This window comes from Rattus norvegicus, chromosome 7, assembly GCF_021556685.1.
Source record: "Rattus norvegicus strain SHRSP/BbbUtx chromosome 7, alternate assembly SHRSP_T2T, whole genome shotgun sequence".
In the NCBI taxonomy this organism is placed as follows: domain Eukaryota; kingdom Metazoa; phylum Chordata; class Mammalia; order Rodentia; family Muridae; genus Rattus; species Rattus norvegicus.
This window is the reverse complement of record NC_141540.1, coordinates 122,721,265-122,748,064: the sequence shown is the minus strand read 5'-3', so window position 1 is coordinate 122,748,064 and position 26,800 is coordinate 122,721,265. Positions and strand designations below refer to the sequence as shown.

Here is a 26,800-nt window from a genome sequence, read left to right as displayed (position 1 = left end):
TTTTAGCTAAATCTCTTTTTCTCTTTTGAAAGAGGGGCTCAACTATGTAGATGAGGCTGGCCTCAAACTCAGGTCCGCCTGCCTCCCGAGTACAGGGCTTAGAGGTGTGCACCACAACACTTGTTATAAACAGTTAAAATTCATTAATTTTGGCTAGTTTCATTTTCACTAAGATTCAGGATATATATATATATATATATATATATATATATATATATATATATATATATATATATATAATTTTAAATGCAGGGCAGGCCAGCTGCAAACTCAGAAATCTGCCAGCATCTTCCTCCCAAGTGCTGGGATTTAAGGTGTGTGCCACCACCTCCCAGCTATTTATAATTTTTAAAGCAAGGTTTACCTCTAAGAATGACTTACTTTTAGCAGAAAACTTATTTTCTTTCCTAGTTCGTGCAGTTTTCTTTAAACAGCCATCACAGACAAACCTAAAATGTAAACCAGGACTTTGCTTATATAACATAAAAATTAAAGCACCATGTAACAAAATCTATCATTCAAATCCAGGAAGACTCAAAAAACAACTTGGCACTAGTTCCTACAAATATAACAAAGTTGATATAGCCAGTATACAGCTTTTGGAAGACAGGTCTAGGATTTCTAGCTGAGAGAAACAAGAAAACAACTGTAATCCCAACTGATAACAGGAGAGAGGAAGATCAAGGAGATACTGTAGGCCAGCCAGTGAGAGCATTTGGGGTAAAAAGAAAAAAAAAAAAAAAGAAAAAAACAAAAAAACAAAAAACCACAAAACCAAAACTGCCAACAAAAGAGAAGGCTTTCACTTTCTCCTTAGGCTTCTGTGCTACATCCCAGAACCTGAGAGGGATGTAAGGAAGGGTTGGTCAAGGCTATATATAAGGTACGTTGGACGATGGATCCATGTTTCCTCACATGAACCACTCAACCACAGCGACATGGATTTCTGTAAGTACACACTAGGCAAGTTCCCTACTACTGAACGGGATGTATGGTTCCAGAGCTATTACACCCAGGCCAGTCTTCAACTCTCGATTTTCCTGTGTCAGCCTCGGACGTTAGATGATTGACATTAAAGTCTATAATAAAACAACTTCTCGTTAAAAACCAAAAACCAACCCCCCCCCCAAAAAAAAAACCCAAAAAACAAAGCAAGTTAATATGTTTTTGAAAAATAATTTAGTCAGGTGGTAGTGGCGGCGGTATACGCTTTCAATCACAACACTGAGTTCAAGGCCAGCCTGGTCTACAAGAGAAGCCCTATCTTAAAAAAAAAAAAAAAAAAAAGGTGTATGCCCCTTACGTGTGGGTGCTTAGGGATCACTCTAATAACAGTTACAAGTAGTTTTGAGCTGCTGACTTGAGGGCTGAGAACTGAACTCAGAGCCTCTGCAAGAGCCATTTTCAGCCACAATACAGTGTCAATGATTGTCTTTAATTAGTGGACTGATCTTAAATTCTGAATTACAAGAATGGTAAGAAATTTCCTAAGCCATTTTTAACATGTCAATCTTACCAAGCATGTCTCTTAAACATAAAGGCGAATCAAACAGAAAATTGAAAGGTAGACACTGACAATCAATTATTGGCATTTTTCCAGATGAATGAGCCATCTGTGGGTACTCTTAGCTATATTAAAAATTAGTGTAATAAGGGGAGCATTAGAAAGCGAGGACACATGACATAACTTGACTCTAACTTGTTTTGCTTGGGAAGAAAGACTAGCCTGTTAGCCGGGTGGTGGTGGCGCACACCTTTGATCCCAGAACTTGGGAGGCAGAGTCAGGCAGATCTCTTGAGTTCCAGGACAGCCAGGGTTACACAGAGAAATACTATCTCAAAAAACCCAAAAGGTCAGCCCCTTTCTTCCAAAATGAAAATATTATTTTTGACTCTCATTCAAAATACTATGAGTCTACTCATAGATACTGGTCCCCCAGCCCGGGAAAGAGTCACTAGTGTATCATTCCAACTAGGATGCTTCAGGAAGGATGACTAGGTAGGTGTTCCTTAGCTTTATACCAATACCTATGCCCCTTTTAAGACTGTAGTTATCAATCAGTAAATACTTTCAAATCTGACAAATTCTGTTATAGCTAATAGTGGCTTTAATATCAACACTTCACATTTCCTTTCTCCTACAGAGATAGGTTATGTCTATGTCTAAAATATGTATGGGAATCTGCCTGCCAAAGGGTGGTGCCACGCCTATTACTGATGTTTGGGTATCTTAACACTCCAATGGCCAGTGCTTGATCCAGTGTGCCATCTCCCCAGCTGCTATTTACAACTGTACCGTTCTAAACTGGGTTTGCAGTGATCCTCTTCCCATCCAATGACAAGACAGTTTTGGCAGTGTTAGGATAAAACCCAGAGCCAAACTGTGGAAGGCATGTGCTGCACCATCAAGCTAGACAACTAATTCAAAAGAACGTAACTTTGTCCGGGTATGGCAATGTGTACCTTTGATCACAGCACTCAGGAGGCAGCATGTTCCTGGCCAGCCATAGCTACACAGTGAGGCCCTAGCAAAACCAGTAACCTTGAACACACAAAACAGTTCGGTAAAGAATGCTCACGGAAAGGAAACACAACAAGTCTGCTCATGTCTTAAGCCTCACCCAGATGGCCAGATGACCTCATGGTGAAGGACACAGATTTGGTGCATCTTTCTTCCACACTCTGTGCACTCAACAAACCTGGAAATGAACAGTATAAATTCTAAGATTCTGAAGCATCAAACAAAAATGTCCAATATCTCCTGTAAATTCTAACAAATCAAAAGACAACTGTCAGGGTCAAAGAGATAAAAAAAAAAAATTAGCTTAGTGGAGTTTTTTTTTTTTTTTGCAATTAACGTTATAGGGAGGGCAAATTTCAGAAGCAGTAAAGCATAGCTATTAAACCAACAACCTAAAATTTCAATCCAGGAAGGCAGTTCTCACTTCTGAGACCCTAACGTCATCCCAGCCCTTTTCAGAATGAGAAGGAACCTGTCCTCTTCAGTGCGCTAGGCTCAGAAGCTGACAGGTAGGCGAAGGGATTCTAAAGATGCACAGGAAAATCAGTGAGAACACAGCACTCAGCAGGGTGTGATGCTTGGCAGGGAACATGAAATGAACACGGAGTGTAGGGGTAGCCCCGTGACATTCATGACATTCATGACATGCAGTTGTTAGCCCAAGAACATTACGTTATCTTGAAAACAGGCCAGAGAATATACCAATAATTCATGGGAAACTACTTACAGTTCTGGATCCAGTGTGTCATTTTTTCTCTTGGAAAATTGTTCTTTATTTATTGTACTAAGGAAAGAAAATAGACATAATGAGAAAACAAACACACAAAAAAATGACTTATTGAATATTCAATGCTCTTTGAACAAAATTCATTTCCTGTGAGTATTTCTTGGGTCATAGAAAATATAGTTGTATATATGCAATGTTCTATAATATATCATCATTAACAGACAAAAGTCCTTTTGAAACAGGGTCATATGTAGCTATGGTTGGCCTTGATCTCACAGAGCTCTCCTCCCTTTGCCTCTGTAGTGCAGATTAAAGAATATGTTAATGCGTATAGTTCTACTTTAAAATCTGGTCCTATGCAGTCTCTAGGTTTTATAATCTGCTGTTCCCAGATTGTAAACATGGTGTTCACACTGGAGGCAGAGGCAAGTGGAGTTCTGTGAGTTTGAGGTCAGCTTGGTTTACACAGTAAATTTGGCAAGAGGTATGTAGTTGAGATCCTGTCTTGGAAAAAAATCAAGAGCAAAAAAAGAATAGGTTTTTGGGAGGTTGAGGGTGGAGAACTGCCTGGAGTCTAGAATATAATACCCTATTCCTTATCACCCCTCCAAAAAGTACAAAGAAATCAACCAGATGACAGGTAGCTATGGTGATGTGCACCTCTAATCCCAGTGTTCAGAGGCAAGAAGATCTGAAATTACAGACCAATCTGTAAGATAGTGAGATCCTACAGGGAGGGGCAGGGGGAAACTCACACAAGAGGCCATTCCTCCGTATTTGAGGGAAGTCTGGTTTAGGAACCAGAAGGTCAAGTCCTGTTTTGTTTTGTTTTGTCTTGTATTTTCAGCAAGGGTGGGAACAAAGGCTAAGTGCGTGCTTTAGGTTCCTGCAGTTACCTCAGACTAAACTTGAAGGAATAAACTTTTCATTTCATAGTATCATATGCCACTACTGTCCATGATCCCCGAATCCCCTATAAAGCAAATTTAGAAGTGTATCTTACATAATAAATAAAAGTCTCAAGATTCATTCGCCTTCCTTGATTGTCCTAAGATCTTGATGAAAGACCCAAAAACCAAGAGCATCCACAATGACACGAGAAAATTTCAAAAATTTAGACTCTTAGGCTCATTATAGACTTGCAGAACCAGGAAGGGAACTCTATACTTTCTAACCTTAGAGCTTTACTGATATAAGTTTAGAATACCTGGCAGGCCACTGTCTGGATCCAAGGGTAAAACTGATTAACTTCCCTGTTCACAGCAGGAAACCCTTCCCTAGTGACTTCTCCGGTTCTGCTAAGAGTCTAAGTGTCTCGCTGTAGGCTCCCAGCATCTCTTCTAACAGGCACCCAGAACCTACTACACTGTATTTCAACAGTAATTGAAAGGGAAAGTGCTGCTGTATAAAATAAACTAAATTAGCCAGGGTCCCTCAGAGGCTTGTTTCACTAATACTATCTATCATTTCACTACTACCAATTTTAAATTTCACGTAAACATTCTTCATTAAGTTGAAATAAAGTGTCTAACTCTATGTTAAAGAGACTAACGATGCTGGTTGGCAGTTTAGGCCATGTGTTGAAATTTTTCTTGGCATTTACTCAACACTAAAAACTTATGACATTACAAAGCTCCAAGGCAGGTTCACTTAAAGCTATATAGTGAAATCTACTAACTGGGGGTATTCTATTAATCTACAAAAGAAGGCTATAAGGACATTCTTTTTTTTTTTTTTTTTTTTTTAAATAAGGACATTCTTAATCCAACCTCCTTCAAACTCAGTATACTTCTGTATACTGTACAAACCTTTCCATTTTTAGAAGGGAAGGTATACTTTATATGTAGTCATTATTATTGAGATGACTGTCTATTGCTAACAGAATCTAGGCTAACCAGCCGAGTAGCAAATAGCCAGAGTAAGTATAGGGAACTCTATGAGAAGAGAACAGAGACTCAGTATCTAATTTAATATACCTCAAAATCATTTGTATTTAAACAGTAACCTATGACTGGTGGGATACAGTATTGTCCCACAGCAGTATGAGATCACCTGACATGTCTGAGAGCAATCCTGTGAGAATGGAGAATTAAAAGAGAAGGTTCAAAAGGATGTAGTTACTTACGTTTGAGGTTGGGAAGGGTCATCACCCAAAGAAACGCTCTCCCCTTGGATTTCATTGAAACACTTCTCACAGAAATGATACCTGTCGGCAAGAAGGCCATACTGGGGTGAACTGTTCCGTTCACACAACACAGCCCAAGCCAAGCAACGAAGCCACCAATCACAGCAGGCCAATGAGGGGAACGGGAGCAGAGAGCAGGTCATCAACGGCGACAAGGACATTCAATGATGCAGATTTATGGGCCCCACAGTTTGGGTTTGTTTTGTTTTTTTTGTTTTTTGATTTTTTTGTTTGAATTTTTGTGTATTTTTGCAATCAAAGCCAAGCGCAGACAACGACAAGCATGAGGGAGAAAAAAAAAACAAAACAAACGAAGAAATGAGGGATTGCAAGACAACAAAAAACAAAAGCAAGACAAGACAACACAAAGCAGAAAGCCAAGGCAAAGCACATATTAGCATTAAATATTTCAATGGGATCACAGGTAGCAAATGATTACACAAAATAAGAAAATACCTTTCACTTAGACCCACATGGCTTGATTTTTACTATGCAGTATTGCTGCTGTTACTATTGATACACACACACACACACACACACACACCTCTTTTCCCCCCTTGAGACTGGATTTCTCTGATAGTCCTGACCATCCTAGAACTCTCTTTGTAGACCAGACTGGAGATCCACCTGCCTCTGCCTCCCGAGTGTTCGGATTAAACGTGTGCAGCAATGCACATCATGTATTTATTTAATGTATGCAAGTGTTCTGTTCTCGTGCAAACCAGAAGAGGGAAACTGCATTACAAATAGTTGTGAGCCACCATAAGGTTGCTGAGAATTGCACCTACGTCCTTTGGAAGAGCTGCCAGTGCTCTTAACCTCTGAGCCAATATTGGCAGTGTTAAACAAGCCAGGGCAGTCACTGCTTAGATGTGTAGGTCTGCAGCAAAAGTCTGAGAAGAAATGCTAGATGACCTCTAATGCAGGCTAATTGCTACCAACAAGAGATTACTTGCATTATAGTTTTGAACCACTATACTCCATTTACAAGGTGCTGGACTCAAACCCAGGGATTCACAGATGCCAGGCAAGTGCTTACAAATTAGCTAGACCTCAGTTCTGGGAGACTACTTCGTTTTTTAATTTGCTTGACACAAACAAAGCAATACTCTGGAATGCTTTTTAATCATAATCCAAGAATAAGAAGTTAGGGTGAGATATGGTCCACAAAACTTGCAAAGTTCTTGTTGTTTTTTTAAACTAGAAAGTACTATAGAAAAGAAAGTAGGCAATACAGATGTTTCCAAGCAGGTAACACGAAGCACAATGTGTATGTGCCTGCACACTCAAGACTATGTACATATGTGCAAATACGTCTGCATTGCATGTACGTTTATACACAAGGACACATGGAGCATGGTCCACACGTGCTTAGGCTTACCTGTTCTGGTAACTGTAGTAAGTAGCATCACGGGGGATTGTGCATAACTGTTTGCCATAGCAACACAGAGTCTGTGGAGAGAACTCCAACTGCAAAAGAAAGTATTTGTTTAATAGTGCAAAGACCTGAAGTAGAAAGCACAAGGGCAAATCACTGACAAGCCAGTGCCAACTCAGCTCTCACTTAGATAAACCACCAGCAGTTTACCACACAGTTTCATCAGGCTAAGGAGGCTGTCTACACTATTTGCAGACACCTATAGGCAACATGGGCAGTTACACTGAGGACAAAAAAGCATCAGGTATGGAGCAAGCTGCACTTATAGGGACATAATAAGCTGCGACTCCATGAGCTCAATCTGATGAGTCAATACACTAAAGGCTCAGCTCTGCCACATGATTCTCATATATGTAAAAAAAAAAAAAAAAAAAAAAAAAGGTCTTTACAGAAAGCACATTACAGATAGACAATATTGTATGCTAAGGAAAGGGCCTGTTGGGGTTGGTAGCACATTGGTAAAGTGATTCAACAATCTGTTTTGACCTCCAGCCACATGAGAAAAGGAACAGGGATGGGGAGAGTCAAAGTCAGAAGCAGGGTATGTTTAACCCAAGTCACCATTAGATTCTAGGTTAGAAATTAAAGACAGGGGGTTGGGGATTTAGCTCAGTGGTAGAGCGCTTGCCTAGGAAGCGCAAGGCCCTGGGTTCGGTCCCCAGCTCCGAAAAAAAGAAAGAAATTAAAGACAGATCTGAAAGCTGCTTCTTACCTTTCTGCCACAGCAGTAGCCAAGGCTTTGCATGACAGGGTCAATTTCTTGTTCAAATACTTCAGAAAGTTTGGAGCAATATTTGTATACCCTTGAAGTTTTACGGTTATATAACCAAGCATTGTTGAACATAAGCCAAATATCATCTATATATTGCCAGGGCTCTTGATACTGTCCAGTATCTAACTTCCTCTTGATTGTAGAAAGATCCATGGGGCTCTTCACAATATCAAAGTAATCCTAGAAGTATAAGCAACACCACATCACATACTCATGAGCAGGGTATTTAGGGGAAAGGGCGTGTCTTTCTATCAACAGCATTAATTTTCCACACAATGAAATGTGTCCCAGGAGTTGACCAAAGTCTGTCACTTCTTTAAATACTAATCTACCAATGTATTAAGAGGTTTTGAGGATTAAATACTAGAAGGCGGCCTACAAATCCTAAAAAATTAGTGTTGTAAGGAAACAGAAAAACATGGAAAAATATCCTGAATAAACTGTGCCCCTGAAAAGCACTCTAATACCATATCCACAAAATAACACTTATGAAAATCTTTGAATAAAACCTGCAAGCAATCTGGGTGCAATACAATTTCCAAACATTTCAAAACTAACTTTGGGGAAGCAGGCAGATCGATGACCATGAATTTGAAGACAATTTCAGGCCAACTAGGCATACATATATACCCCCAACACAAACCGAGTCTCAAAAAAACAACAACAAAACCAAAAACTTGATTGAAATAGAGGAAGAGTCACTGACCAATGGCTCTGCAGTTAAAACCATTCGATGCTCTTAGAGTGGTTGCGCTTTCTGCACCTCCATGATAGCTCACAACCATCTTTAACTCCAGTTGTAGGGGGATTCACCACCTTCTTTTAGCCAACGAACCACACACACACACACACACACACACACACACACACACACACACACACACACACACACACACACACCATACACACGAAATATAAATAAATCTTCAGAAACAAGGAACTCATGTTTTTACCATGATCTATAGCTGTTCAAGTGATAATAAATTGTTGACCCAACAACTGTACCTCTAATATACCAAAGAGATTCATAAATCTGTAACACAAAAACTTACAAACTCCTGTAATATCGGTGCATGAAGTCAAGGCAGGACCTAAAAGTTCAAGGATAACTTGGGGTACAACGTGAGACACACTCTCAACAACTAAACAAATAGCAAAGCAGTACTGGTACACCAACATTAACAGAGGTCAGTCTCAATGGCCCAAAACTGGAAATAGCCAGATACTTGCCAATTAAATACATGCACAAAATGCAGTGGCATCGACATGACTGAGTGTTACGATACACGAAGCACTGGCTGACACGTAACAACTGACACGGGAGAACCGCAAAGTCTGTGCTGCTGACCAGGGTCAGTGCAAAGCCCTCGTTCTACATTGAGTGTGATTCTCAACACCAGAAGAGGAAAAACAAACCACAAGAATCCAGAGGAATTAGGCAGCCTGGGCCTGGGAAAGAGTAAAAGTGCTCCAACTAGTGATTTTAATGGAGGTAGGGTTTATTTGAGGAGGTTATGAAAATGCATTAAACCATGGTGATAGTTGTACAATTTAGTTGAAAATGCTAAAACTTGTACACTGTAAACAGGGTAAGTTCTGTAACATGTATTACGTTAATAGAGCCATTTCTCCACCTAAAAGGAAATTAAAAAATACCAAATACTTACAGGGATTCCTAGAAGCTGCGGGTCCACAGGCTGACGAAAGGGAAGGGATTCTGGGTCCTGTCGGTAAAGTGCCTCCAATGTTGGCATCAGAGCCTGCCGTAATTCTTCTGGTTTGAAAACTTTAAGGAGAGTCCATTGAAATCAATTATTGACTGAGCAAAGGATATTAAAAACATATTCATGTTAAAAGTTCTAAAAGCACCTGAAGTATCCTAGACCACAAAAGTGATAATACTGTTCTCAGAGAAACTAAGGGCTCAATTTCGAATTTTAATTCCCACTCTAATATCACTTCCTCCTGTAAAACAACAGAGCTGCCCCATCCCTCACTTTCCAGCTGCAGGTTGATTGAGAATGGACTTGGCCAAATAAAAACTGAAACCAAAGGCAGTCCCAAAAGCTGTCTGTGGAAAGGGGGATCTACCAAGCAGAGCTAGCAGTGTCCTCTTTGAACTGGTGTGGTTGTACAAGGCAGCACTCTTAATGCCAGGCACAACACTGCAGAAAGATATGTGAGGTAAGGTTGTGGGATATAGAGCGATAAGGACACAGCAAGGTCCTGTTATGGAATGCATGCTATGAAGAGTTCAAGAAATAAGAGACCAATAATTTAAAAATTTTGAGTTTTATTTTTATTTATCTGTAAGCATTTGTGTACCTGTACACAAACACATTTGTAGAGGTCAAAGAACAATTTGCAGAAGTCAACACTCTTTCCAGAATGGCTTCCAAGTGTGTATGTCTGTGTCTCTCTGTGTTTGTAGACCAAGGGTCAACATTAGAGGAGTGTTTCTGTTCAGGTTAATAACCTTGTTTTTCACATTTAATACTTCATTTTATGTGTTTGTGTGTTTGCGTGAATTTATGTGCTAAATAAAGCCTGAGGAAAAAAAGTGGGTGTTTGGATCCTGGAACTGGAGTTACAGGGAATTATAACCTACCACGTGGTTGCTGGGAATCAAACGAGTAGTTAAGCACTTAACTCTCTCAACCCTCTATTCTCAAACCCCTGCCAAAAAGGAGTCTTAGTAGGGTCTGAACTAACCAGCAGGTTCCAGAAATCCTTCTGTCTCTACTTCCCCAGTAGTCAAATTACAAGTGTACCACAATGCTCAGCTATAAGACAGGGTCTCACTGTCTACCTCAGCTCTACCTGGAATTTGCTATGTAGTAAAAACGGCTAGCCTTGAATTCAGATGTTTCTGCCCCTGCCTCCCAAGCACTGGAATTAAACATGTGTACACATCTGGTGTATCTGCACAATAGGTCGCAAACAAATTCAGATCCTGATGGATTGTGGGAAAGGCATTTCACCAAATGGATGACCTCCTGAGCCTTTACTTACTCTTCTTCTTTGACTGTCCAGGAGCAGGGGAGGACTGTGCAGCAGAGGTGCTCGGCTGGTCCTCCTCCTCTTTCACTTCAGTCTTTAACTCAGGGCCTCTCTCCTCTGTTTCTGTAGGTTCTACTTTACCATCCTCAGCTTTAGCCTGAAAGACAAGGCAGAACTTTCACTATTTCACAGACATACTCCTCGGAATAAGTCCATGACCATCACTTATGTATCTACTCTCTTCATTAGGGATACCCACAAATCTCCTTTCATAACAGAGCCTCACCTCCTTTGTGTCATCAGGTTGAGCATCTGCAGGTTCTGGTTGATCCACGTCCATTTTAACCTCCATTTTGACTTCCTGTGATGGTTGCTTCTCAGGAATAGTCTGAGAATTCACTTCTGTGCTACTAGTAGATGGAGGGTTTGACACCTGGCCTTCAACACTTACAGCTGGCTGAGAAAGCTGAAGAGGAAAAAAAAGCACACAAAAGCTTGTCAATTACTCAGAGTTTAACTTTAAGCTACAGAGCCGTACCATTTCTGTTGGGAGCAGTGCCACTGGACCCACTGCTGTCTCCTCTTACTCAGTTCATCTTAAGATAGGAGGTACAGGACTTGCCAATGTTGGCTGGTTCGTTTTACTTGAATGGCTACAAAGGTTTTGGTGTTACTTCCAAAGAGGACTTCCTCAGAGAAAAAACTCAAGGTATTAAAAAATGTAATTGCGGGGCTGGAGAGATGGCTCAGCGGTTAAGAGCACCTGACTACTCTTCCCGAGGTCCTGAGTTCAATTCCCAGCAACCACATGGTGGCTCACAACCATCTGTAAAGAGATCCGATGCCCTCTTCTGGTGTATCTGAAGACAGCTACAGTGTACTTATATATAATAAATGAATAAATCTTAAGAAAAAAAAATGTAATTGCGGACAATGTGATGGTTCACTGGGTAGAGGGACCTGCTATCAAGACTGACAACCTGAATTTGATCCCTGGGCGACACCTATGGTAGAAGAGGATAAATGACTGCTCCAGGTTGCTCTCTGACTTGTGTGGTTATGTGTAATTAGTCCTATAATGTCCTTTAGTTTAATTTCTCAGTACTGCTACTTAATCTGTTTAAAAATATCTTTATGTAAATAAGGCACAGAGTGGTGATATACTCTTTTACCCATAAGTCTTCAGGTCCTAGAAGAGATAAAGCAAAATGGAAAGCAAAACTAAAGAAAACCACAAGAAAGAAAAACAAAAAACATTACTGGAGTTTCCAATCTACGTACTGGAGTAGAAGGCTGAGGAGGCAGCAGTGGTGCTGTTGGGGTGGGGACAGAAGCTGCTGTGCTCTGCTGTGAGCGAGGCTGTGGCTGGGACTGGTCAGCAGGAGGAACAGGAAGTGAAGGTTGAACTTGGGGAGGCAGATGTGTTGGTGGTGTAGGAGTCTGTCTAGATGGGGGGCGTAGAGACTGGGGCTGTGCTCCAGGCGGCATGGCAGGGGGTGTAGGAACAGGCGCTGGAATTGCTGTTGCTGCTGGTTGTTGAGTCCCTATGCTTGGGGGTGTGTGATGAGGAGTAGGGGTACGGCTAGGAACAGGAGAAGGTGAATTCTGATGAGCTTGTTGAGGCAGAGTAGGACAGTGAATATGGCTCCCTTGAGACCCTGGAGGCATTATAGGAGAGTTCACTGGGCAGGAAGAACTGGACATCTGTGCCTGTGAGAATGAAAGATATACGTTATTGCAAAGGCGGATATATAGTCTTAGTACACACAGTGAGAATAAACAAAAAACAATACCTAACGTTTTTTCATTCTGAAAAAGTGTCACTATGTAGACCTGGCTAGCTTTACTAACAGAGACCACCTGCCTGTCTGTCTCCAGAGCAAGGACTGAAGGTGTGCAGGCCTGAACTCAATAAGTTTTAAAGAGGAGGAAAGGGAAACACTCACAATCATACAGGGTTGTAACTTAAGCATGCCTGATTAGAAAGCAGCCACAAGAGGAAATCAGATGCACAGGAGTGGAGTTACAGGCATGTGAGACCCTGATACAAAGATGGACTCTGAACCAGGGTCTTGAAGAACAGCAAGTGGTCTTAACTTGAAAGCCATCTCTAACAACCCTAAGATTTTATTTATTTATTTTTTTTTTCTCTTTTCTTTTTTTTCGGAGCTGGGGACCGAACCCAGGGCCTTGCACTTGCTAGGCAAGCGTTCTACCACTGAGCTAAATCCCCAACCCCAAGATTTTATTTTTAAGAGTTCATCCTTGGCCAGTCCTGGTAGTACAGGCCTTTAATCCAGCTAGTTGAGAGGAAGCAGGAGGATCATGAATTGAGACTAACCTAGACTACTTGGAAAAAATTCAGTGTTACCCTGAGCTATTATATTAAGATTCGTTCATATAGTACAATACTTTAAATGCATATGTACATGCTAGATTTGATTCCTAATACTACCAAAAAAAAAAAGATATGGTTTGAAAGGTTGAGATGTGTAGCTTAATATTACAAAACCACTGTCTCTTGCTTAAAAATGCTATAAGCACAAAACAGAGTGTGGTAAGGCAAACCTAGAACCTAGCAATTGGGAGGCTGAACAGGAGTATATGACATCAGAACTCTCCTAGGATACACAGTGAGGTTCAGACAAGTTTGAGCTACATGAAATTTAGTCTCAAAACTCCAAATAAATATTTTTAAAAAGTAAAGATTTGTTCTCTGAGTTAAAGGCCAAGGTTAAATGGTAAGACCTGTCTATTTCTATGCCACATTTCTCATGGAAGCTGTTATCAGCAGGAAAGAATGTCTGCCTGTCACGTCTGGAATCTGAACACAATCCTCAGACCCCACACAAAGGTAGGAGAGTAGAGTAAATGCTGTTGTCCTGTATGTGTGCCCTGTGGCCTGTGTGCCTGCTGCACACTAAGCATCATTTTAAACAGTAAAAACATACTTGAGACACTGGTGCTTGACTGCTGGATGGAGCCAAAGGCATGTTTGTTACATTCATTCCTTGGGATGGAAACTGAGTCTGGGAGAGAAATTGGTTCTGGCCAGAAGTCTGCTGCATGCGAGGTCCATAGCCCATAGGCTGCAAATAAACAAAAACACCACACCAAACCATAGATCACCAAATGCTTCATTACAATATTCTCCCACTGTAATGAGCAATCACTCCTGTGATATCCAGATGTTTGCAGAGAGGAAAACATAAGTGAAAGAACTAGTAATCACTTAAAAACTCAGAGTACCAGGCTTGGAAGTACTGAACATAACCTCAAGAAAGAGGGTGAAGGAACGGATGGCTCGAGATATCTCTATCTCTGACATGAAACAAACAACTGAGTATTCTCGTCACAGTGGAAAATGAATAAGTAATTCCATGCGCTCTCTGCTCTTACTACTGGTGCTGAAACAGCACAAACCTAAATGGCTGGAAACAAGCAAAAATCACATGACTACTGGCTAATGTGGTATTCATGATCAGGAAACGTGATGAGACAGGTCCACTTTTCCTGTCTAAAATGGCCTTACATGAGTTTAGACCTTTAATAAAAGGATATACGGAGAATTAAGAACCTATGGTAATATGAATGAGAAATGTCTCTCCAGTCTTGGGCAGTTGAAAATTTGGCCTCTAGCTAGGGGTGCTATTATAAAATCTTCAGCAAGTGCAGCCATGTTGGACAAAGTATGTCAGTAGGTGAGGGTTGAGTTTACAGACTTATTAATCCCCCTTTATTTACTCTGCTCATTGTTTGTGGCTAAAATGTAAGTTCTCAGGTTCATGCTCCTGTTGCCATACCTTGAATGCTATTATACATGTCTACACCCAAAATCATAAGCCAAAATAAAACTGTTCCTTAAGCTGCTTTCTTCACGGTATTTTACCAAAGCAATAGGAATGTACCTCCTACTTTCTCTCGATCTCATTTTACTTTTAAAAAATCGTTACTGTCTTATGATGTATTTTATGTGTATGCTTTATTTACATGCACACATGTATACCACATGCATGCTAGGTGCTCGTGTACTCATGGATGTTGGTAAACCATCATATAGAGTTGCTGGCACAACTGAGCCAGTTTAGGAGACAGGACTTCACAGTAAACCGGGAGCTCACACTGTAGGCTAGGATGGATAGCCAGTGGGCTTGCAGAAATCTCCAACTGTGGCACTGGAGTTGTGTGCCACCATAGCCTGGATTTTATAGGCTACTGGGATCAGGATTCATTTGCCTATGCTTTCACACCATCTCCGTAACAAAAATCAATTGTGTTGTATACTAAGTTCTGCCCTTCCACTGCTTTCAGACTTTGCATTTAGCCAGGTGTGATAGCACACACCTTTAATCCTAGCACTCTGGAAGTGGGCAGTGACAGGATTTCAGACTGATGTCAGACTGATTTCCATAAAGAGTTCTAGGACGGTAATAGGTACATAGTGAGATCCTGAGTGACAAACAACTCTTCTTCTCACTCTAAAACACAGTTGACTTACCTGGGATTGAGGGCTATTTTATGGTACTAAGAAGACAACCAAGTCTTCTCCATGCTCCATCACTGAGATGCATTTTAAGCTATAACTATGTAATATTAAAGGCCAAATATAAAAAAACTACATATTAAAAAAGGTCTCAGGTGGTCTCAAGATGTATCAGAAATAAAAGATACTTGTCACTAAGATTGAGAATCTTGACTTTGATCACCCATGGCCAGACAGAGATAATTTGTTTAATCTGCACTCTGACTTCTGCATGAACATTGCAAGAACATACACTTTAGTCATAGATTAAAAGTGTTCTGCTCTGACAAGTATGAACATTAGCGTTCCCTGAAGTAGTAACAAAGAGAAACAGTTTTTCTTTTTTTCTTTTTTTTTTTAAAAGGTTTATTTATTTTATGAATATGAGTACACTGTAGCTGTCTTCAGATACACCAGAAGAGGGCATCAGATCTTACTATAGATGGTTGTGAACCACCATGTGGTTGCTGGGGATTGAACTCAGGGACCTCTGGAAGAACTGTGAGTGCTCTTAACCCCTGAGCCATCTCTCCAGCCCAGAAACAGTTTTTCTTAAAGGTAGGAAGGATAAACTGACCGGATTGAGTGAGCCCGACTGGGCCAGCTGTCCGTGATGCTGGAGAGGAGACGGCTGCCGGGGCCCAATAGGGGGCTGTGGTATATTCATCTGTCCAAACTGGTTCAAACCTGTGATACATGTGAAATATTATATCAATATTTTTGTTGAATTTAAGAACAGACAAAAGTTCATATGAGATTCTGCTCATTTTCTCAGGATCAACAAAGTAATATTTAAACTCTGAATCAATTTGTTTCAGTCAAACCAGCTAAACAGGGCATTATTTGTGTGTGTGTGTGTGTGTGTGTGTGTGTGTGTGTGTGTGTGTGTGTGTGTGTGTGTGTGTGTATGTGTGTGTTTATGTACCTATGTATGTATATGTTTGTTTTTTCTAGACAGGGTCTTACTATGTAACCCTGTTGGTCCTTGAACTCATACTCTGGTTTCTTTGTGAGCTGCCATGTTGACATCCCTCTGGAACAGCAGTCAGTGTGCTTAAACCCTGCACTAATTCTCTAACCCAAAGCAAGCATATTACTGATAGTTTCTCAACTAAATATGCAACATGCTAAATTGTTTGTGACTTTAAATTTTTTTTTTTTTTTTTTTGGTTCTTTTTTTTGGAGCTGGGGACCGAACCCAGGGCCTTGCACTTCCTAGGTAAGCGCTCTACCACTGAGCTAAATCCCCAGCCCTGACTTTAAATTTTTGAAAGAGAGTCTCGCTCTGTAGTGCTGGCCACCTGAACTCAGACGAGCTCACAGATATCCACATGATCCTGTCACCCAAATGCCAGCTAGTAAATTGGTAATGGTATTTATTATCATACTTTCTTTTTGAGGTAGGGTTTCACTATGTAGTCCTGTCTAGTCTAGAGCTCACTACATCTGTAGGCTCTGAATTGACAAGAGTGCCACCCACCTGCCTCTGACCCCAGAGTGCTGGGATTGGAGGTAGGCACTACCATGCCTGGCAGTTAGTTGTTTTTAAATAGATGACTGCTTGCTTACTTGGTTCTACTCCTGGACCTGTCAGATAACCTAATTTCTCACTCCCCTCTTTTGGTGGATTTCTACTACAACGAACTTTCAAATTTCCAAAGGCAGAAAATTACGAGACTTGCTGCTGGATTAAATCAGAAATTAAGGTAGCAAGTGTCCTTTTGTTCTACTTCAGAGGATCTTAAAAATTAACCGTGTACTTTTTTTTTTTTTCAAAATTTACCAGGTTGTGGTGTCATCCGAGGCATCATCTGGTTTGGCACACTGCCACGGATCATAGATGGATCAGGTAGAGGACCATCTGGAGTGGAAACAGAAATAGTTAAATATCCTTTTGTTTCTTAAAAAAAAAAAAAATTACATCAAGCATTATTAAAAATTTAAACAATCTCTTAACTAGACAAAAATCTCAAGAACTGGTCTCTATATTATACTGGACCATTTTATGCTTCTTTTTTTTTTTTTGCAATCAGCAAGAGGGTTTATTGTATACAAGATACACAGGTACCTGCGGGCGTCTCAGTCAGCTCGGAAGGACTGGCGCCCGTTTTATGCTTCTTAAACATAAAACTTAAAGTGAGAATTAAACATATAACTTTGGTATCTTGTTAGATTCATCTACACATCTTCTAGTTAAACACTTTTTTAAAAAAAGATTTATTTCAGTATGTGGGTACACTGTTGCTGTCTTCAGACACACCAGAAGAAGCATCAGATCCCATTACAGATGATTGTGAGCCACCATCTGGTTGCTGGGAATTGAACTCAAGACCTCTCTAGTCTTAACTGCTGAACCATCTCTTCAGCCCCTAGTTAAACACTTTCAACAAGGTACATAGAATAGAGGGCTGGGCCAGTAAGACAGGTCTGTGAATAAAGGTACTTGCTTTTGAACCATTCAACCTTAGAATGACACCCAGGATCCAAGGGGCAGTAGAAGAGAAGTGACTATTACAAACTCCTCTGACCTCTGTGTGGTGTGTTCAAGGAAACCACCATCACGAGTTTCTATTGTTCTGGATAAGATGGACTTAAATTTCTAACCAAGCACATAGAAAGCTAAAAGAAGGATTATTTTGAGTTCAAGTCCAGTTTGAGAGCCAGTCACAAGCAAACAAATAAACAAACAAACGAGAGCTGCTTGCAGACCTTCCATTACACAGAGCCTGATAGCTTTTCAGTGAATGATTTTTTTTTCCCCCCTCGGAGCTGGGGACCGAACCCAGGGCCTTGCGCTTGCTAGGCAAATGCTCTACCACTGAGCTAAATCCCCAACCCCGCCTGATAGCTTTTCTACTGCAAGAGTTTTCCTTCTGTTTACTAGCCAAGAACTTAAGCCTAAAGCATGCTTTCCCAGGGCACTTATTTGCTGAAGTCTTTCTCTGCACCTCACCATGTCTTTGCTTGCTGACCCCCACTGAAAAAGGCCAGGCTTCCTTTCCTCCTCTTCCAGCTTCCTCTAGACAGCTGCTAAGAGTCCCACTTGCTTGCCCTGTTCTTTTCAACACAACAGACACTGATATCACATAACTTAAGCTCCTTGTGCTACTCTTCAACTACTTCTTATTCCGTATTTTACCACTTGGAATCTAGAAGTACATCAAGAAAAAATTAATTCATAACAGTCTTAGATATATATGTATAAATTAACAGGTCAAGTAATAGTGTTAAGTCAGAAATGGAAGTTAATACATGTTATGAAATGATACCTTTTTTTTTTTTGGTTCTTTTTTCGGAGCTGGGGACTGAACCCAGGGCCTTGCGCTTCCTAGATAAGCGCTCTACCACTGAGCTAAATCCCCAGCCCCATGAAATGATACCATTACCAAATGATTCTTCTTTAGCCTTGGAATATACAGTAAAATGTTATTGTAACATGAAGCTGTTTATATTGAAGTACATGGCTAGGTACGGTGGTCCACACCTTTAGTCCCAGCCCTTGGGAGGCAGAGGCAAACAAGTCTATAAGCTCAAGGCTAACCTGCTCTATACGATGAGACCCTGTGTAGTGGTCTGAATGAAAACAGTACCAATACGTTCATATTTGAATGCTTTGGTTTCCACTGAGTGGAATTACTTGGGGAAGGAGTAGGAGGTATGGCCTTTGTGGAATGAGCATACATCCTTGAAGAAGGTACCACTAGCTTTGAGGTTTCAAAGCACAGCTATGGGGCTGGGGATTTAGCTCAGTGGTAGAGCGCTTACCTTGGAAGCGCAAGGCCCTGGGTTCGGTCCCCAGCTCCAAAAAAAAAAAAAAAAAAAAAAAAAGCACAGCTATACCCAGTTCCTGTCTGTCTCTCTCTCTTTGGATCCACTAGGGTCACGGACTAATCATCTAAAACTGTAAGCATGTCCCCAGTTATAAGAGTTTTCTTAGTCTTAGTCATGGTATCTCTTTATAGCAAGAGAACACTAAGACACCCTGTCTCAAAAAAACTAAGAACAAAATAAAAATCAAAACCAACCCATCCACCAACCAATCAAACAAAATAACAAGAAAACAAAAACAAAAGCAAAAACAATCCCCTGAATAACAATGAGTCCAGTGTCCAGTGAGCCCTGAAGATGGTTGGCATACCAAAACCTACTGCAACTGTCTAATGCGAGACAACGAAGGCTACAGAAAGCCAATGGAAACATGTGAGCTCCTATTTTTTCTACCTGGAAGGCTCGCGAGTAAAAATAATTATAGATTATCAATTTATGCCAATTATCATATTCTGAAATGTTTTTATTTTCCCATTAGTTTTTTTTTTTTTTGTTCTTTTTTTCGGAGCTGGGGACTGAACCCATTCCCATTAGTTTTAAAAGTAGATGTATTATCTTCTTCAAATTATGCATAATGAAAAGTACTTACTGGTAGTCATTCCTGTTGGTTGCTGTCCCATGTTAGGTGCAGTATTCATAGGCACTGGAACCATGCCAGGAGCACTTGGTAGCATGTTTTGTTTCTGTAGTCTAGTCCTTCGTTTCTCTTCTAGTTCTTTCTGGATCTTATAGATCTTCTCAGCTAAGAGGTGGTAATATTCCGCCTTGAAGAAGTTTTAAGTTAAAAGGAGAAAAGAGAATTTGAGTAACAGAAAAAATAAACTACGCAAATATTGGTTTATTTAAACAATAGACAAGAACTAAAGCTGGCTGTAGAGGCAAAGGCAAGCAGATCAGAGTGAATATAGCATGGTCTATATAGAACAAGTTTCAGGATAGCCAGAGCTACAAAGAAACCCTGTCTTGAAAAAACTAAGGGGTTGGGGATTTAGCTCAGTGGTAGAGTGCTTGCTTAGCAAGCGCAAGGTTCGGTTCCCAGCTCTGGGAAAAAAAAGAAAGAAAGAAAGAAAGAAAGAAAGAAAGAAAGAAAGAAAGAAAGAAAGAAAGAAAGAAAGAAAGAGAGAGAGAAAGAGAGAAAGAGAGAGAGAAAGAAAGAAAGAAAGAGAGAGAGAAAGAGAGAGAGAGAAAGAAAGAAAGAAAGAGAGAAAGAGAGAGAGAAAGAAAGAAAGAAAGAAAGAAAGAGAGAAAGAAAGAAAGAGAGAGAGAAAGAGAGAAAGAAAGAAAGGAAAGAAAAAACTAAAAGCCAAAAACAACAACAAAAACCAAAGTTATTAATGAGCTTATACTTATGACATGTGACTAGTAATTTTACTATGAATTTACAAAATAAAATAAAACTTTAAGAAATATATTTACGGGGTTGGGGATTTAGCTCAGTGGTAGAGCGCTTGCCTAGGAAGCGCAAGGCCCTGGGTTCGATCCCCAGCTCCGAAAAAAAGAACCAAAAAAAAAAAAAATATTTACAAAATAAAACCTGGCAATTTATAGGATAAAGAATAGCGTACATTTTAGGACCAATTTTAAAAGGTTGAATTTCATGGAGAGAAAATACTGCTTGACATAAAATATCAAGGAACTTGACATAAAACATCACCCCATACTATAAAAAAACAGCACAGAACTATTAACAATATAGTGACTTTTCAAGGTAAATCCAACATGAGTAATGCATTCTAAGAAAAGGTAAGCTGCACGTGGTGGCACAGGTCTAGAATATCAGCCCAGAGTTAGTTGCAGGACAGCCAAGGAACACGGAGAAGGAAAAGGGAGAGGGAAGAGAGAGAAAGGTGAGACAGCGGACACAGACTTAAGGACACTGCTTTGTTGGACAAGCTTAGTATCACACATGACACCCTAGCACCTGGGAGTTAGAGACAGGAGGACCAGAAAACTTTACATGGGAACCTGTCCCAAATAAATAAAATAAACTGCATTTTTACTTTAACAGTTCAGTACTAGGAAGATGGGAAAAACAAAATTGTCATGATTCAGAAGACAACTAAATTCATGTTTTTGTGTTTTTCTGAGACAGGTTCTTACTATGCAGCCTCAAACTCATACTCACACGACTCTGCTTCCAGAGTACTGAGATTAAAAAGATATGCTACCATGCCTTACCAAGACAAGTAATTTAAAACCCAACAGTCCTACTTCAGAAAAGAAAAAAATTACATGCTCACTCTATTGTTTGCAGATTCATACATGTCCCCTTCTACTTTACGAGCATATGCAACAAGGTTTTCCATCCGTCGGTCTTTTAAAGCAGCAGGATCGGGAGTGGGAAATATGGCTTGAACACTAGAACATAAAATCAATTCACTGTAATAACAAGTCAGGTTTACATAAATTCACAATACAAAACACACACTACTGTGACATTTTCCTTAACCAGCATGTACATAATTCTTTCATAAAACATAAAATTCTTTTTCTGGCTAGGTGATGGTGGCCCACACCTTTAATCATAGCACTTGAGAGAAGAGGCAGATGGGTCTCTGAGTTCTAGCCCAGCCTGGGCTCTACAGAGTGAGTTTCAGGACAGGTGTACACAAAGAAACCCTGTTTTAAAAACAAACAAACAAAAACAAAAAAAAAAAACAAAAAAAACTTGAAGTTGTTCATTGAGTCTAATCTTTGTTTCATGTGCACGTTTGTACCATCAGTGTGCAGGGCCAACAGAGTCCAGACGACCAGAAAAGGGGATCAGATGTATGCACCAGAACTGGATTTACAGATAGCTGTAACCATGAGGGTGGGCTGGGTTGGACCCAGGTCCTTGGCATAGCAGCTAGAGTTCTTAAATAAGCCATCTCTCTAGGCCTACAAATACTCGTTTTTAAAAATTTAGCAACAAAATAATGTATGCCCAGTTTTACTCTTTTTCTAATGGGATCTTTATTTTTATTTTATTTTATTTTTTTTTGAGACAGGGTTTCTCTGTGTAGCTCTGGCTATCCTTGAACTCTTAAATGCTGACATTAAATTCATCCATGAATTAAGGCAGTCTTACCTCCTAAGGGCTAGGATTAAAGGTGTAGGCCCTCACAACCGTGGAACATTTTCTTAAAGATTGATATTACAATATTAAAGACTTATCAGTGACTGTCAAATGGTTTTGTAATCATCTAAAGTATCCTCATAAAAATATTTTCTGGACTGCTTTCTTTTAGTGGATTCCACTTTGGTTCAAGTACCAATATCAGGCAGCTCCAGTGGATCAAACACCCTCTTGTACTCATGTCCACATACCATAAAATCACACAAAATCTCTCTGGTATTTTTGATTATTATGTAAAATGGTATAGTGTGCCACATAAACCAAGAAAAATTTGACTTTTCTTCCACTATCATGAGCCTTTAGACATTTCTGGTTCTTTTAAATGTATTTTCCTAATTAAAACAAAACCCGAGAAACCCATCAGAGCAACAGGAACACCAACCTAATCACAAAACTTTCGTCCCCAAATTTATCTTGTCTACAGGAAGTAGAGGGGTGAAGGACGGAATAGAGACTGAGAGAGTGGCCAAGCAATAACCTGCCCAACTAGAGACCCATCCCACGCATGGGTAAGCACAAACCCCTGACAGTAAATAAAACTGCACTCAGCCCACAACAGCTGGTTCACAGGGATGCAGGGACCCACAGCCAAACACTGGATGGAATTTGGGGACTCTGATGGAAAAATAGGAGGAAAGTTTGTGGCCCTTAAGGTTGACAGGAACTCCACAGGAAGACAAGAGTCAACTAGCTTGGACCCTTGGGGCTCTCAAAAAGACTGAACCACCAACCAAGGAGCATACAAGGGCTGGACCCTAGGCATCTCCACCCCAACATCTATAGCAGACTTGCAGCTTGGGCTTAAACCTGTTACTTGTCTATGGAATACCTTCTTCTAGCTGGGCTGCTCGTCTGGCCTCAGTGTGAGCGGAAGTACCCAGTACTGCAGATACTTGATGTGCCAGGGTAAGGGGATACCCAGGGAGGACTCCACCCTCTCAGAGAAGAAGGGGAGGGGAAATGGAGAGAGTAGGAGGGGGATGGAGAGGTGTGGGCAATGATTGGGATATAAAGTAAAGAGAGAGAGAGAAAACACCCCAATAAAAACTCAAACATTTTAAGAACTCAAAGAAAATGAAAATTTGCTACTGTAGAATTTTTCAATGTAAAGTTGGGAATGGTGGCCAACATCTTTACTCTCAGTACTCAGCAGGTAGAGCGGTAGGAAAATCTCTAAATTCAAGGCTAACCTGGGCCACATATCCAGTTCCAAGACAACTAAGACTAGAAAGACCCTTCCTCAAAATACAAAGAAACTGGTATCCACTATATTAATTCCCTGGTAAAATATATGGCAACAGTAGTTTTTAAAAGACTTATTTCATTTAAGAATGTGTGTAAGAGGGGCTAGAGATACGGCTCAGTAGTTAAGAGCACTATCTGTACTTCTAGAGCTCAAGTCCCAGCAACACATGGCTTCTCACAACATCTGAGAAGGGGTCTGGTGCCCTTTTCTGGTGTGCAGGTTCTAAGTGAAGCTAGAGTACCCAGACATTAAAAAATAAATCCTACTATTGAGCCACACTGCCAGACCCAAAAATCAACAATTTTTATTCAACTAGCTTGCTGTTTATGTGTACAGTCTATTGGATTAGTGTGAAGGCCAGAGCACAGCACCTGTTCACAAGTCAGTGTTCCTCTTTCCACCATGTGAGTCTGGGGTGGACTTGACAGCAAGAGCCTTTACCCACTGAGCCATCTCATGAGCATCAGGTAAATGATTTAAATTACATTTAAAAACAACAAAAATAATTTAATTATTCTGGAATCTAGGCACATAAATTTATATGTTAACAAAGAAAGACTCGTAAATAAAATTAATTAAGAGGAAGAAGAAAGCAGAGAATAGATTTAAGAAGCCAGGCATTATGACATACATATGCACATAGCAACTTCAAGTACCAGAAGAAGAAGAAAGAATCAGGAATTCAAGGTTAAGGTGGGATATATAGAGATCCTCTCACGATCTGCTTCCCCTCAACAAGAAAAGACATAAAAGTAAGTTATCAACACTATCAACAGCCTGGATACACAAAGGTAGTTATCTGTCATTAGTGTTAATATTTCTAACACTTTGGAGGCATTATTTTTTAAATTTTTTTTTTTTTTTAATTTATATGAATATACTGTCGCTGTCTTCAGACACAGCAGAGGACGGCATCGGATCCCATTACGGGTGGTTGTGAGCCACCATGTGGTGGCTGAGAATGGAACTCAGGACGTCTGGAGCCAGTGCTCTCAATCGCTGAGCCATCTCTCCAGTCCTCTGGGAGCATTATTTTCATGAAAACTTTTATTTTTTATCTGAGGCAGGGATTCTCTGTGTAGACCTCAGCCCCCAAGTACTGGGATTGAGTGTCCTACCTCCCAGCGGGCACACCTTGTATGAATGACACATGCCATAGTCTTACTTACAGTTTATGAACAAGGTGGTTTCGAAGATCCTGAGTAATATCTTCATGCCACTGTTTTCGAATTCCAGTACTAGATGGCTGGGCTGCTGTGGGCAAAGGACCCAGAGAGGCCACACTGGCATTTTCATTCATCATTGGGCTTGAAAAATAAAGGGAAAAAAAAAAATAGTATTAGTGAAAAAGTATTGAAGACAGACTTCACTTAATTTGAGCTATCAGTAATTGCTGCCATGAATGGTGACTGAATCTATTTAAGGGGCATGTGTATGAGACTACACATTGTTTGTGTGTGTGTACTTCATGTGGACTCACATTAACTTTTACAAAAGTCATTAAGCAATAACTGAAAATAACATTAAAGGAAACATCCTCTTTGAAAACCTGATACTTGTGCACAGTACACTCTGATGATACCCATCATTGAAGAATGCACTGCACCCTGTTTCTTTGGAGGCTATAGATTAACCCAAGTTATTGAGTCCGTGACTCAAATGTCAAGTAAGGGGGTTAGGGATTTAGCTCAGTGGTAGAGCGCTTGCCTAGCAAGCGCAAGGCCCTGGGTTCGGTCCCCAGCTCCAACAAAAAAAAAGAAAAAAAAATGTCAAGTAAGGCTATATACATGGACATACTGCTTATTCCTACCTCTAAACTAAGAAAATCTGAAGGGACTCGAGGTACAAACTTACTTCTGAGAATTTATGGTTGAATGCAACATGGAGTCAGAAAGAAGATTCGGTGTCTGAACCCCTACACCTCCATTTACACCCATAGGACTGGCACCTAGGGCAAAACAAAGCAACCGAAGAAATAAAGCCACCATAAAATAATACCATGAACAAAGATGTCAAATTAGAAAAAAGGTATTACATGTTATCAACAATGCAATTAACAACATATAAAGACTAACACATGAAATTAAAAAAAAAAAAAGGGAGGGAGGGAGAGAGAGAGAGAGAGAGACCAAGAACCCCAGAAGTTGGAAAAAAGGCTCAACTGGTAAAGTGTTGCTGCACAAGCACAAGCATCAGAGTCCAAATCTCACACACACATATAAAACATGGCTGTGGTTGACACTCAAGTCCCCCTATTGCCAATACAGATGGTCTCCAGACATAGTTCTCAGCCAATCTAGCAAATGAGTGAGCACCGGGATAATAAAGAAGACAGACTCAAAAACTAAGGCAGAGTGAAATAGGAAAACACAGAGTGTTTCAAAAAGGGGGATGGAGTGGGGGTGTGACATTTTAAATCCCAGCACTCAATGCAGAGGCAAGCTGACCTCTGTAAGCCAGAGGTCAGCCTGGTCTACCAAAGTGAGTTCCAGGACAGTCAGAGTTACCCAGTGAAACTCTGTCTCAAAACAAACAAAACGGGCTGGAGAGATGGCTCAGTGGTTAAGAGCACTGACTGCTCTTCCAGAGGTCCTGAGTTCAATTCCCAGCAACCACATGGTGGCTCACAACCATCTGTAAAGAGATCTGATGCCCTCTTCTGGTGTGTCTGAAGACAGCTACAGTGTACTCATATAAATAAAATAAGTAAGTTGATCTTTAAAAAACAAAAAAACAAAACAATAACTGAGGCTGGAAAGATGGCTCAGAGGTAAGAAGCAGTTGCTGTCTTTGAAGAGGATCTGTGCTCAGTTCCTAATACATAACAGTCCATGACCATACAAATTTACAATCCAAGAAATTTAATAACCTCTTGTTCAAAAAAAAAAAAAGATGTATGTATGTATGTATATATGTATGTATGTATGTGTATGAGTACCCTGTAGCTGTCTTCAGACGCACCAGAAGAGGACGCCGGATCCCTTTTACAGATGGCCATGAGCCACCATGTGGTTGCGGGAATTGAACTCAGAACCTCTGGAAGAGCAGTCAGTGCTCTTAACCTCTCAGTCATCTCTCTAGCCCTAAAAACCTCTTCTGGTCTCAGGCTCTGCAGTGGGACATATATGGTTGAGCAGAAATATGCAAAATCCAGATAAATAAAAAATTAAAAAGCAAAAATAGGACTGGAAAGCTTGATATGTAATGCTTGCCATGCTACCAGGAGTTGAGTTCGCTCTGAGCACACCACCTATGATGCAGTGTGTACACTTGTAATCTTAGTCATGGGAAGGAAAAGACAGCCCAGCCCTGGGACTCTGTAGGTAGCTAGTAGAGCATAAAAGGCATGCTGAAGGTCCTAGTGAGAACCTATAAAAAAAAACCAAGGCAGAGCTAGAGAGATGGCTCAGTGGTAAGATATATTAACTGCTTTCCTAAGGAAC

General features: G+C 40.4%; 1 protein-coding gene across 2 annotated transcripts in view; it reads right to left on the bottom strand.

The window, feature by feature from the left end:
• Ep300 (EP300 lysine acetyltransferase) overlaps window positions 1-26,800 on the bottom strand; it is a 71,171-nt gene that overhangs the window by 11,465 nt on the left and 32,906 nt on the right. The window contains exons 7-23 of one of the 2 annotated variants that reach the window (XM_087559839.1): window positions 25,212-25,305; window positions 24,527-24,664; window positions 21,234-21,351; window positions 19,583-19,757; window positions 16,949-17,026; window positions 15,743-15,852; window positions 13,595-13,732; window positions 11,925-12,353; window positions 10,930-11,109; window positions 10,656-10,800; window positions 9,311-9,429; window positions 7,584-7,823; window positions 6,815-6,903; window positions 5,374-5,454; window positions 3,249-3,305; window positions 2,622-2,699; window positions 382-449 (exon numbers count right to left, since the gene is read on the bottom strand). In XM_087559839.1, the coding sequence (XP_087415965.1) occupies window positions 382-449; window positions 2,622-2,699; window positions 3,249-3,305; window positions 5,374-5,454; window positions 6,815-6,903; window positions 7,584-7,823; window positions 9,311-9,429; window positions 10,656-10,800; window positions 10,930-11,109; window positions 11,925-12,353; window positions 13,595-13,732; window positions 15,743-15,852; window positions 16,949-17,026; window positions 19,583-19,757; window positions 21,234-21,351; window positions 24,527-24,664; window positions 25,212-25,305 (2,337 nt within the window). The remainder of the gene's footprint in view (window positions 1-381; window positions 450-2,621; window positions 2,700-3,248; window positions 3,306-5,373; window positions 5,455-6,814; window positions 6,904-7,583; window positions 7,824-9,310; window positions 9,430-10,655; window positions 10,801-10,929; window positions 11,110-11,924; window positions 12,354-13,594; window positions 13,733-15,742; window positions 15,853-16,948; window positions 17,027-19,582; window positions 19,758-21,233; window positions 21,352-24,526; window positions 24,665-25,211; window positions 25,306-26,800) is intronic. The other variant, XM_087559840.1, reaches the window with a different exon arrangement.